The following is a 14,278-nucleotide window of genomic DNA, read 5'->3' as shown; positions in this document are numbered from 1 at the left end:
AACGTGTTAAACCAAACAGATTGTTGGGTATGCTCTCAAGTACCTCAGGGTCACAGCAAATCAGGGCTAGTACCATTTCCTTTAACGTTAGGGGAGGTACTTGAGCTAAGTGGTGGGAGACCGGTGGACCGGAGGTTTAACATCTCCAGCCCTCCTAGTTTGAAGCTCCACCAATACCATGTGGATAGGTCCCTCTTATGTTTTAACATCTCCAATCCCAGAAAACCGGGAAATTGGGAAGTGTCATGGAGCAACCTTACCATGACCTTTTCACACAGAGCAGATAGAATGCCTACAGATACAGAGCTCGTACGCCATATAGCCAGTAGAGGAAAATCTTTCCGGTATCGATATACCTTAGGAAATAGGATTACTAGAGTTGGAGAGGTATCACCAGGATACTGTGCACATATCGTACAAACCGATACGTGCATTAAGCAGTTGGAAGAATTAGGGTCAGGAGATTTCACCTGGAAGGTTTGTAACATGGTCATGTCCTTCTCCGTCCCTTATGTTCTCCCCGATGATGCATATTTCATATGCGGGAGAAAGGCGTACAAGTGGCTTGCCCCAAACTCTGAAGGATTGTGTTACATTGGAAAAGTATTGCCTGAAGTGATGACTGTTACACATGACAAAATGAAGGACATACACCGTGGTGCCCAAGCTCCTTATACCCACACTCATTACGAGCACCGAGTTAAAAGACAACTGTCAGAAAGGTTAGAGCATCCGGCCTCTGATCTTATCCATGAATCCACCGGGATTCAGGTTCTGGTAGCGTTAGATTTCACTCGTACCGCTCGGGGAGTGATGAATTATAAATACATTTCCGCACTCGCCAATTTGTTAGATAATATCACTGAAATGTATGATGACACGTTTAGATACACTGGAAGAGAACTTCAAGCTTACAAAACAGAACTAGTTCAGCATAGGATGGTTCTTAATTATCTTACAGCAGTAACAGGCGGATATTGTGTTACATTGGCAACACAGTACGGCATAAAGTGTTGCACGTATATCACAAATAGCACCGAGGATCCGGTAGAGGTCATAGACCAAAAGATGGACGATATTCTGCAATTAAAGTGGGAATTTCGTCGAAAACACAATCTCACCCTTGCTGCTGTAGGTAATGAGCTGACTGGTTGGGTGTCATGGTTGAACCCGCGAAATTGGTTCTCCGGTTTGGGAGACTGGGCTCAAGGAGTCATAATGGATGTTGGAAAGTTTCTACTATGTATCTTGGGTGTCGTTATATCGATTGGATTGATATTTAGATGCGGGCAGGCTTTAATGAGGTGCAAACAAAGTACAAAAGTGATGAGCTTGAGGAGTGAGGAAACCGTAATTAACCTGGATTTGATTTATGACCCAATGATAGAAACCAGAATGTGATGAAAATGCGATTATACGGTCCGTTTCTTTCACCTGTTTTTCTGCTTTTCTCCCAGATACAAAGACCCCCTTGGACGAGGAAGCTGACGAGACGAGATGTATACAGACAACGGATTGACCAAAGAAGAAGATTTGACAACTTTAAATATGGACACTTGATGAACTTTGCCATGGATCCCCAGTTTCCCTAGTATCTTTAAACTCACGCTAGCCCAACATTTTTGTAAATCTGATGGCTCAGACAAAGCTATTTGCTCATGCCTAAGGAGCAATACAGCGCAAAGAAGACGACTCTCAACAGATACCGAAAACAACTTCGACGACAGATGTACATTTCCCTGACATAGAATATCATTGCATTTTTCGTAAGTGTTCTGTATCTTCATCTCTACAACCCTCAGGTAACGACACACATAGACGATAGGGAATACAGGCACAGATATCAGCAACCACATACCTCCCCCATTCATGTATCATCAACTAAAATGTGCATCCCCATTTTGTTACAACCACAGCCGAAATGAGCTCGGTAGAGTTTGACAGCCCATCCACAGACCTGTACCACAGGATAAGAAGGAATTCAAATGTATACTTCGCAATACCTCGAAGCTTGATTTACAACACGTACGGCACGATGATACATGACCCCCCAAACATGGATTCATACACACATGCTTCTGCTATCTCACTAGGTCATACCCTCTTCACACCTTCTCCTCTCTCCTCCCCTACCCAACCATGGAAATCAATTAACCCCTGACTTACATTTTTCTCCTTAAATGTTTTGTGGCAGTTATTATTGACTGCCAAAGGGTGGACTGTCAAAGTCAGAAAAATGTCTCAATGCACGTTGCCATATTTGCACCGCACACTGGTCCGCGCTGCGCGTGCGTGCGCTCTCCCGTGGATGCGCATACCCGCAATAACGTGCACTCGCAGGCGCGGTATGCGTATTTACGGTAGAGTTTATGTGGTCGTAGCGTGCGACTCATTCGTTACATATTTTCACAATTAATGTAGTTTATAGATCATGGTCCCTTTGATAGATTCTGAAAGTTTGGTTAAAATACAATGTCCCAGAGCTGAGGAATCCCTCTTTATATCGTACGAAGGGTCTAACAGGAATCATACAGCAGTGTTTGGTACCCATCGGAAGAGTATTTAATTAGCAATATTCCGGTGTTGGTTTGGAGCGTATTAATCGCTCGTGCGAATAGTTATGGACATAAGAAGTTTATGTCCATTTCTATTATTTACACATACTCAGGTATGCGGCGGGAAACCCAGTTTCCCACCCACCTGAGCTGTTGGAAATCGTCACAGCCCACCTGTATGAATCACCCTATGACCTTTTGTTATGATGCAGGGCCGAATTCCTTCGGCCAATGGACAATGGGATTGTAGGACCAGGAGATTGCATTGTGTGTGGGGCATAAATAGGCAGGCCGACCACATCCAGCTCTCACTCTCTCATCAACGGTTATCTGCTGATAGCCGGGAGCTGGATATCGAGGCGCAGGCGATCATACCCTTTGTGCGTAAGTTTCTCTCCGTTATCATTGTCTTTCTGTGAGCCAATTTCTCTCATCTCATCTCTCCCTCTCTCTCTCTCTCTCTCTGTTCTGTTCTCTCATATCTCCCCTAGACTAGGCTAGTATTGTATTGTATTAGATAGTATTGTATTGTATTGCATTTAGGTCAGTGTAGTATTGTCTTTTTGTATTTATTGTTTAGTTCTGTGGTTAGGAAGTCTCTGTTATATTGTAGTGTATCATATGTACTGTTATCCCCTTTTACAAGTATATTAGATATAATACAGTTAATAGGCCTTGGAACCTAAACCAGTATCTGTGTATTTTCTATAGTGATAAGTGTTCACTTGAGCGTCGGTGACGCTCAAGCAGCTTTGTAGATAGTCAGGTTACACAAGGTTGCACTTACACCCTGTACTCACATTAAGGTATTCAGTGTATTTCATTGGTATAAGGTTTTAACATAAAGGTATAGTGTTGTAAGCGTCTGCATCGCTGGTGACCTCCTCGTGGTCTCGAGCGTATGCTACGCTACAGCGAATCATTCCCCTAGACATAACCAATAACGTGTCCTGTGATCACTGGGCCGTGAGCGAACGTGACGCTTGAGCGTCTCGCCTACGGCTGAGCGATCGCTACGCAGATAGCGTACCATTACGGTACTTCTTAAGTAAACAGCGTACAGTGTTCTTAGCTTCATAAAGGGTTGTTTATACGACAAAGGAATTTAGCATTGTCAGGATCCACCCGTGCCGAACCAGAAGGTCCTGCGTTATCCGGATATTCTGAAGTAAAAGCTCCGCCGAGCGCGCCTTTATGAGCAGATCGTCCAGATAGGGAACAATCGTCACACCCTGCTCCCGAAGTAGGGCCATCATGACCGCCATGACTTTTGTGAACACTCTGGGAGCAGAAGAGAGACCGAACGGAAGGGCCTGGAACTGGAAATAAGCCTCCTGTATCGCGAACCGGAGAAAAGCTGTCACAACTGAGGGCTGGAGACCGTGACTGGGAGCCTCAGTTGTAGGGGCTGACGGGTATTTGAACTTAGGAGGAGCTATGTGACTCCTGGACATGCGTAATGACAGTAGCAATGAATGCCCGAGGGCGTGACCACGACAACTGGAAATGCCTTAAGTGCTTTTATTAAAATAAAAAGTCAAATAACGTGCAAAAGAATAATAGAAAGTCACACGTGATAATTAGGTGCACAATTGGTAAAGACCAGTAACCTGGAATATGGAGGAAAGTTCTGTAAACAATACATGAAGCTGGGGTTCGCTGGAAGATGAGTAAAGAAGCTGGGGTTCGTTGGAAGATGAGAAAAGAAGCTGGAGTGCGCTGGAACTGAGGAATGAAGGATGATTACTGAAAAGCAAAAGTTCAAACACAGGAATCCAAAGTAGATTGCAGAGGGTTATCACTGGAGAGTCGGGTTACACTGCAGAGTGTAATCACCAGGGAAGTCAGGCTGAACTGCAGAATGGAATTGCAGGAGAAAGTCTGTAGTGAAGCTTGTAGGCTAGAATCACAGATGACAATGAAAGCACTGACAATCTTTTGGGAGCTGGGACAGGATATTTATACCTGCTGCATAGCAGGGATTGGTCTGGCAATTATGACAAGGCTCCAGCACTGTGGATAGGAGGAATAATGTCATGTGACTGGAGTCTAACATGGCTGCCCCCATGAACACACAAAGAAGGGGAATTAAGTACTATAGGACAGGTGTAACAATGGCGATGAAGGCCGCAGTAGCAGAATCACATGCGCCCAGCGGCGCGCGGCAGTCAGCGAGACAGGAGCGGCAGCAGAGGCCCATGGAGGACGTACATCCAGAATGCAGAATGGTGTCTCAGTACCCGGATCGTGACAAAAGCCTGATGAAGAGGCCAGATGGGAACATGTAAGTATGCATCCTTGATGTCTAAGGATGCCAGAAACTCGTTTTGCTCCAAACCCGCAATAACCGACTGGAGGGACTCCATCTTGAAGGATCTCAATCAGTATTTGAGGGTATTCAAGTTCAAGTTCAGGATTGGCCTGACCGAGAAACAGGCTTGAGTAATATCCCTGTTTCCGATGCTGAGAGGGAACAGGGATCAGTACCCTTGCGGCTAGAAGCTTCTGGACCTCTGCCTGCAAGGCAACTCCTTTGTCGGAAACTGGTAAACACGTGGTGAAAAACCGACGGGGCGGAAGGGTCTGAAAATCGAGCTTGTAACCGCAAGTGATGAGATCCCTGACCCAAGCATCTGGGCAGGACTGTATACAGACTTCCTTGAAGTCCCACAGAAGAGCTCCCACCCTGTGGTCCCCCAGGTGGGAGGGGAGCTCGTCATGCGGTGGTAGTGGCGGCGGATTTAACCTCTGACTGGGTTGAGGCTGTGGAACCTCTGCCTCTACCCCTATGGCCACGGGAGGCAGAAGCTCCCCCCCTGGCCTGGCCACGAAACCTGGAAGGAGCCCGAAAGGATCGAAAGGAGGGACCCCTACAGGGCCTGCGATAGGCTGGAGCAGCAGAAGGAAGATAAGTCGACTTACCTCCGGTGGCCTGAGAAAGCCAGGCATCCAGACCCTTACCGAACAGGACCTCTCCCGTAAAGGGCAATGCTTCTGCTGCCCGCTTGCCACTGCCGCAGCCAGAGAGCTCTGCGAGCCGAAATTGCTAAAGCGGAAATCCTAGCACCGATGATGCAGATGTCCTTGGAAGCCTCGCAAAGATAGAGGGCTGACTCACGGATGTGTTCCGCCAACTGTATCAGTTGATCCGCGGGCAAATCGTCCCGAATTCCAGAGGACAATTGCTCTGCCCAAGCCTCCATCGCCTTGTTGACCCAACAACCTACCTGCGCTGGGCGATGTAATACCCCCGCCGCCGAGTAAATAGTCTTCAAGGTGGATTCCAATTTCCTATCTGACGCCTCTTTAAGCGAAGTTGCTCCCGGAACCGGCAGAACAGTCTTCTTGGACAGATGAGACACCGAAGGATCCACAATCGGAGAGGTCTCATAACGCGTCCTGCTATCTACGGGAAAAGGATAGGAAGACAACATTTTTCTTGATACCTGAAACTTCGCGTATGGATGTTTCCAGGCTGCTGTAATGAGCGCATCTAGCTCCACCGAAACTGGAAAAGTCACCGGCAAGCATTGGTCGGTGCCAAACCTTGAAGGGCGTAAGGCGTCCTGCTCCGTCTCCTCCACCTGTAATACACCTGATCGTCATCAGTATCCTGTACATCTACCACCGCCTCATCTAATTGAGGCATATCATCGTCAGAATCCTGCAACACAGAGGCTAGCAATCTCTTTTTAGAAGCCTGTGTGGGGGGACTAAAGGACGGGGCTTGGGAAGGGATTACCGCCCTAGAGAGCCCTTCCACTGATTTTGCAAGGGAAATAGCCCATGCTGGTTCAGGCTCCGGCACCGGCTGTCGGACCCGGGCCGCCTCTCTGTCTTCTCTAGAGGCCTTCAGTTCCCTAGTCAGCAGGGACATAACCTCCGGGAGCTGTGATGTCCATGCAGGGGTGCTCTGGGGTTCTGATGAGGACTGGGTAGATTCTGACCCCCCCCCCCCTCCTCACATAAATGAAGACTCTGCTTCTGAGTTGCCTTGGAGCCTTTGCCTGCCATGGCAGCACCAAGCTGTCACCCTCCCGCACACACACACACACACACACACACACACACACAGCAATAGGCAGAAGGGGAGGGAGTGGGGAGAGCAGGGAGCAGCGCAGCTACAGCAGCCCAAAGTATCCTGCACTGTACTGTGCAGTGTAAGCAGCCCTAACAAAAAAAAATACAGGTGCCCCCAGTGCCCCCTTTTTGTCCCCACTGTAACCAGCTCACTGCGTGTCCCGTTGCTTCCCGCGCTGCAGCCTCGGGAAATGGCCGCCAGTGCGCGCTGAGTCCAGCAGAGTAGAGCGGGGCTAAGCTCCGCCCCCTCCGCAAAGGCGCCAAATTTAAACTTGCTTCGCGCCTCCGGCGCGATCCCCGTGCCGGCTGTGACACAGTAAATTACACAGTATAAATAAAAGTGTGCATCCAACCACAACACTGCTTTTACTCACCCCTTGGTGAAGCAGCCCTGACACGCGCCGCACGCAGCGGTGTCCGGCCGCACATACTTACCGCTGCCCGCATCTTCTGCCGACGGAGCGGCCCCGACACGCGCCGCACGCAGCGGTGTCCGGCCGGCTCCGGAGAGCTCAGCGTCTCCCTCAGCCGGGGCCCATCCCGAGCAGCACGCAGCTGAGATGGGACCCCGCCGGCAGCTCCCGCGGTGCAGACTGGCAGTGGCAAAGCTGCCAGTCTGTGTGTGCAAGAAAGAAAATAAAATTAAAATAAAATAAAAAATTCTTCAGAGAAACCCAAAGAGTGACCAGCTCCCTCTGGGCACAAAACAAAGACTGGCTTGGAGGGGGGACATAGTAGGGGAGGAGCTAGCCACAGTGTTTGACTTTTAAAGTGCCAGCTCCCAATTACTGCCTACTATTTCCCCATTGTAACTGCGCTCCAGTGTCCCCTAGTGGATGAAGGAGAAAATAATATTTATGAGTGCATATATATATCAGAGCGGTCTCATACAGATACCGCAGCTGCTGTGTGACTCGGCTTGTGTGTGCACACTGCGGCTGAGCCAAATTCCTGTGCCGGTGAGACCTCCAGCAATGTACGGCTCTCCTGGCATGACGCAGCAAGTGAGCTTTAGCATTGCTCAGGCAATCACGCAGATGCGGGACGTCACATAAAGAAAGACGATGCCCACTAGGGTGTAATCTGCGGATGGAACACCCTGTGACTGTCCCACTGACTCTGTAATACAGTCTCCTGTTCTTGGTGGTGGTGACTGGAATTCAGTATTATTCATTATGCCAGGCTTGTGACTCTCCAGTCAGGGCCTGGCTGGGACTTGTAGTGGAAGATAGATGAGATGACCTTCAGTGTGCGCCCAATGCAAGAGAGCATCGGATCATTGGATAAATATATAACAGGCTCTCTTCATAATATGGTAGAATAACCTACAAGGTTCTGTAGTCCATAGCACCAATCAGAGTTCAGCTTTTAGCAGTTTAGTGTAGTCAGACTAGTGATAGCTGGGATCTGATTGGTTATTATCGATTACAGCACATTACTGTTCTTTGCCCCAGTGTCTTCAAAATACCTCTTGCTACGTAACAGTCCTAGAGTCAGATGTACTAAGCCTTGGAGAGAGATAAAGTAAAGAGAGATAAACTACCAACCAATCAGCTCCTACCTGTCATTTTAATTTTTTTAAAAAACTTTATTTATCAGGTTGTACAATCAGAAAAAACAGATGTAATAGAACATCCAGTTATCAGAGGAAATTTGATGCAACAAATTAAATTGTGAATGGTATAAAGCAGTGGTTCCCAACCGGGGGTACGCGCCGGACTGCAGAGTGGTACTTCAAATTGAAGCCGGTAATGGCGGTTGTGTGACCCGGCGCATGCGCAGTTGCGCATGGAGGACGCCGGGTCACACCGCCGCGACTAGATGTAGGAGCTGCTATTGTGCTCGGATCCACCTCTCCAAGTGCAACTGTAAATACATAAGTGTCTTGTGGGTCTGTGTGTGCTATTATGGCACATTGGTTACTGGTTACACTATTTTCTTGCTTTGCCTGTACAGGTTGAGTATCCCATATCCAAATATTCCGAAATACAGACTTTTTTGAGTGAGACTGAGATAGTGAAACCTTTGTTTTTTGATGGCTCAGTGTACACAAACTTTGTTTAATACTCAAAGTTATTAAAAATATTGTATTAAATTACCTTCAGGGTGTGTGTATAAGGTGTATATGAAACATAAATGAATTGTGTGAATATAGACACACTTTGTTTAATGCAAAAAGTTATTAAAAATATTGGCTAAAATTACCTTCAGGCTGGGTGTATAAGGTGTATATGTAACATAAATGGATTCTGTGCTTATACTTGGGTCCCATCACCATGATATCTCATTATGGAATGCAATTATTCCAAAATACGGAAAAATCCGATATCCAAAATACCTCTGGTCCCAAGCATTTTGGATAAGGGATACTCAACCTGTATTATGGTGACTGGTATTGCTGGGATTTGGTCATAGTAATAGCATGTTTCTATGATGTGACCGTATGGTCCTGGAGCCGACAACATTACTAACCTAACAAAAACAAACTTTTCTGGCGAGGATTTATGAGACGAGTGGGTACTCAAAAATGAAAAGCCTAATCAAGGGGTACGGGAGAGAAAAAAGGTTGGGAACCGCTGGTATAAAGGAAACAAAAAGCTTCAACTACAGCACATCAAAATGAATGAAAGATGTACACAGTTTAATAAGACTGGAAACCTAGGATACACCATTAAACAAATGGGTGCTGAGCTGGAAAATATGAGGTCCAGGGGTTCCATGTTTTAGAAAAAGACAGAGAGGTATTACAGATAATACATAAATTCCATCCTGTAAACATGCCAGATCCTGGGGAGGGGAGGACTGTTACCAGCTGGCTGCAATCTGGCACGTGACTGATGGCCCCAGGGATTTCAGTAGTCAGGAGATAAAATCATGGAGAAAACGGGACGGTAATACCCGTAAGGGAGGTAATCAAATTTCTGACATCAGGCCAGAATGAGCGGAGTTTAGAACAATCCCACCATATATGAATAAATGTGCCTTTCCCATGTACAATTCCTCCAACAGCCGGTTGGTATACTAGGGTCCCTTTTATGAAGACGGGTGGGAACATAGTACCACCTATAGAGTAATTTGTATATATTTTCACACGGAGAGATTTACAGGCTACAAGACCGCGAATCTCCTCCCAGTCTTCTGTGTCTAAGGCCAGGTACACACTACGCAGATATCAGCCCCATTTGTCCTTTCCAGGCAGATCGGAACATCAAATCGGGCAGTGTGTATGACCAAATTCCGTGCTCCTGCGGTCATAAGCAATGTCTTCTGTTCGGTCCTGCTGCAAGGTCAATCAGAAGACATCACTAACGATGCCATTATGCCAAATGCAGCATGGCATCCTCCGTCACCCCTTGCTGATGCAGGATCCGCTGGATCGGCCGACTACATATTGTTCAGATCTAACTATCATTTTTTAAATACAGCATGTAACATGACAGTTAGGAGCTGATTGGCCGGTAATTTAACTCTCTCCTCTTTATCTCTCTTCAAGAATTAGTACACAGACGCCTAATTTTTAAACTTCAAATGGGACGCTTGGGCTCCAGGCAAGAAGGGTAGGACAAGCGTACGCCATTTTCCATTTTCCTCTGTGCTACTTCTCATACATGGACTTCTGTGTACAACTATCTGACAATTGCCACATTCCTATATGCAAGATGGCAACTCCCTGACTAGGATGGGTGACTTGGGAAGTAGTAGTGAGGGCTGATTCATCACACACCCCTCCCCCATATTACAGACTGCTCACCTGTGATTTCTCCACAGAGGCCGTATGCTTGTCACACATGGGGCTGATCTCCATCCCCCTCTCCCGCTCCTTGTCTCCCTGTCTGAAGAACTCCTCCAGGATACGATCCGTCCACTGACGATACAGTTCCAGCGGTTTGGTTGGGTTGCTGAGATCGGCACAGTGCACCATGTTACGGAGGACCTGTAATGGCAGAGAGCAATGATGGAATCTAAGGGCAGGTCTGATGAGATCCAAGTTATGTCTGGGGCTTGTGCATGGTCACCTGGAGAGATAAAGTACCAATCAGCTTCTATCAACTGACGTTGATTGATTAGTTGGTACTGTCTCTCTCTCCAAGGTTTGATACTTCTCCCCAGGGGCCTGTCAGGCATACACAGCCTTTCCCTTTGTTGCTCCTAAAAACGCACCCGATTTACTTGTACTAATCTACTTGTAAACTTGTATTCCCAACATCTACACAGGTTTCCATGCCTTCTGTATGTTCACTACTGCTCATCCTTTGGGACAGGTACCTCAGTCCTGGTACCATAGGGAAAACATGTGGGGCCGGATGTAATGGAGTGCGAGACGGCCTGAGCTCCGAGACTCCGGCCGTGTTTTTAAAGCAACAACCGTTTACAAGGCAAAACCTGGTTGGTTTTGCCTTGTAAAGTTTGCTGGTTTCAAAAAAACGTACGAGTTTGGCCGGAGTTTCGGTGGTCCGGCCGTCTCACACTCCATTACATCCAGCACCACCCAGGTGGCTACTGTATAATAGGACCGTGAGTGCAGCCTCGTTATACACTGTACAATCCATGTGTTATTACTCACCTGCATCCTGTCTGTGTAATTATCTAGCAGCAACACACCAGAACTGGTCACTTTCTTGGTCTCCACCATAGTCTTCAGGTCGGCTAACAGGCTCATGTGTTTGGACATGTCAGTTGCCAGGACCTGGTGAGGTAAGAAAAATTATATCTGAAAAAACATTCTACCCCTAATTATCTATCTATCTATCTATCTATCTATCTATCTATCTATCTATCTATCTATCTATCTATCTATCTATCTATCTTATATATTTCATATCTATCTACCTATCTATTTATCTAATATGTATTTAATATATATCTATAGTGTCTATTTAATATATATTTAATATCTATCTATCTAGAGTATCTATCAAATCTAATATATATTTAATATCTATCTTATCTATCTAATATATATTTAATCCATGCCAACATATCTCTATTAGTAATGCCTGCTGATGAAGTGATTAGCAGATAGAAGCGGAGTGATGATTCTGCTACTCTGTGTAGGATGCTCGGCCCTACAACCGGGAGGAAAGGACATGCGCTAATGTCACTGGGATTTCCTCTGACACTGCGGATAGGATGGCTCCACTATATATATACATTGGGCCTTATACACGAGTAGAAGAAAATCCAGTGACATGGGGCAAATTTACCCCTGAGAAGCCATGTTGCCATACATGGGGGGCATTATGCCTGACTTTGCATGTAGCATGGTACACTCGGCAGCTTTATATATACATTGTGATTTAGAGTTGCTTAGATATGACCCTCCCAAACTTTACTGTCCACACAATTTAAATGTGCCCTCTTTGCAACTAAACATATTATTGCCAAGGCAAGGAACTGCACCTTCTGGCTGGAATCTTTCCAGTGAGGGCAGTTACCCTGTCTCCACCGCTGCACATGATGGCAGCCATGGCGGCTAGAATCCTCCATTTACATGATGTATCTAAGCACTCATCTATAGTATGGAACGGTCCGCCATGACACATCTAAGCACCAATCTGCAGTACATCACTCTTGGCTATCATGTAGCTAAGCATTAATCTGCAGTATGGCACTGTCAGGCATGGTGTACTGTAGCTAAGCACCAATCTGCGGTATGGCACTGTCAGACATGGTGTACTGTAGCTAAGCACCAATCTGCGGTTTGGCACTGTCAGACATGGTGTACTGTAGCTAAGCACCAATATGCGGTTTGGCACCGTCAGACATGGTGTACTGTATCTAACCTGCGGTATGGCACGGTCAGGCATGACGTATCTAAACATTCATTTGTGGTATGGCACGGTTAGGTGTGATGTATCTAAACCTCAATATGAGTGAGAAGGTTAAGGATCCACAGGGGTGGAACCACCTGTACATTAGTTCATGCCTGAGTAAACAGCCCAATCATTTTACACACAAAACGTATCTCTGATCCTGTCACCATGTGTGGTTATGTACAAATGCCTCATTACCATGTCGATCACCATCTTCCTCATTGTCTGGCGTTGGCGTTTCGTCAGGTTCTGGAAGATGTCACAGTTCTCCTCCTGCAGGAGCTTAAACCCCACAGCCAGGTGATGGTTCTCCAGCACAGACTCATCATTGTACATTAACGCCAGCTCTGAATCTGATTGCGAGACAAAAGAGACGTCATTAGCCAGGGATCCAGTGTGCAGGACAGCGGACTTCTAGTGCCATGAAAATGCCATAGACAGACAGAGGAACATACAGCACTGGACAGATGGAGGCCTCAGGGACCCAGTCGGCAAAGGGCAGGGGTTGCTGGATCTAGAGATGGACATTGGAATTCTGGCATCGAGTGGTTGTCGCGATGACGACATCAAATCCAGCGATGCGATGGCGACTAGCCATTGCATGGAAGCCACCCGCTGGTATTACCATCAATGCTTATAGTGTGTGCACATCACAAGCACTTTACTTCAGACCAAGCAAGGGAAGGTAACAACATTATAAGGAAGCACTGGACCCTCCTTCTACAAGATGAGGACTTGAAGACAATTCTTCCAAAGAATCCAAAGGTCCTATACGAAAGAGCAACAGAACTTGAAAATAGAACTCATTTCAAGCCACATTAAACTCAGAAAATGACAGTCAGGAACTGGGTGGGAGCCACCTCGATCCCCCCAGGTTTTAGATCCTCTGCATGCAAGCAACTCCAGACCAAAAGCAGAAAACCAACAACAGAAATAAAGTCAGCCACAAATGGAATAAATAATAAAAATAAAAGACTCCATAACACGCAACACAAAAGGAGTCTTACAGTATATGCACTTCAGTTTCCCTGCAAATTACAATATATTGGACAAGCGGTAAGGAAACTCAGACGTTTAGATCAACGAACATTTAAGAAATATTTAGAAAGAAGTAACAAATCATAGCGTTTAAGAAAGCACATGGAGGCAACATAACCGGAATCAGATTACAGGGTTGGAAAAAGTCAATATCCCTTGGAGAGCCAGAAACTATATTGCTGAAATCAACCAGGCCGAAACCAAGTGGATATACAATTTGGGAACCTTGACAACAAAAGAGCTCAATATAGACCTAAGGACCTAATTCAGACCTGATCGCAGAAGCAAATTTGTTCTCTAATGGGCAAAATCATGTGCACTGCAGGTGGGGCAGATGTAACGTGCAGAGAGAGTTAGATTTGGGTGGGGTGTGTTCAAATTGAAATCTAAATTGCAGTGTAAAAATAAAGCAGCCAGTATTTACCCTGCACAGAAACTATATAACCCACCCAACTCTAATGCTATGTACACTTTATGCGATCCCATAAGATACAATATCGTATAATATTGCATAAGATATCATATCGGATTGGATCGTGTTTACACACTACAAACGATGTCAAACGATGTCTAGAAACAAAGTAATCACTGGAGTACAAAACCACACAATATCACCTCATCAAGACTGCATGCAGTCCGACGTACGTCGTCACATGCGACCCGCGGGAGCGCGCATCGTACGTCGGATGCTGCGTACACATTATACAATATCATTCAGAAACTAACAATATCGTTCAAATCGTAAATGATATTGCATAGTGTGTACGGAGCATTACTCTCTCTGCACATGTT

At 46.2% G+C, this 14,278-nt stretch overlaps 1 protein-coding gene across 6 annotated transcripts in view; it reads right to left on the bottom strand.

The window, feature by feature from the left end:
- PDE4A (phosphodiesterase 4A) overlaps positions 1-14,278 on the bottom strand; it is a 599,090-nt gene that overhangs the window by 17,605 nt on the left and 567,207 nt on the right. For all 6 annotated transcript variants that reach the window (XM_063931378.1, XM_063931380.1, XM_063931379.1 and 3 more), the window contains 3 exons: positions 12,647-12,801; positions 11,200-11,322; positions 10,387-10,569 (listed from right to left, as the gene is read on the bottom strand). In XM_063931378.1, the coding sequence (XP_063787448.1) occupies positions 10,387-10,569; positions 11,200-11,322; positions 12,647-12,801 (461 nt within the window). The remainder of the gene's footprint in view (positions 1-10,386; positions 10,570-11,199; positions 11,323-12,646; positions 12,802-14,278) is intronic.

The sequence above is a fragment of the Pseudophryne corroboree genome, chromosome 6 (assembly GCF_028390025.1).
Source record: "Pseudophryne corroboree isolate aPseCor3 chromosome 6, aPseCor3.hap2, whole genome shotgun sequence".
NCBI lineage: Eukaryota > Metazoa > Chordata > Amphibia > Anura > Myobatrachidae > Pseudophryne > Pseudophryne corroboree.
The sequence above is the reverse complement of the archived record's forward strand: the minus strand, read 5'-3'. Positions and strand labels throughout refer to the sequence as shown.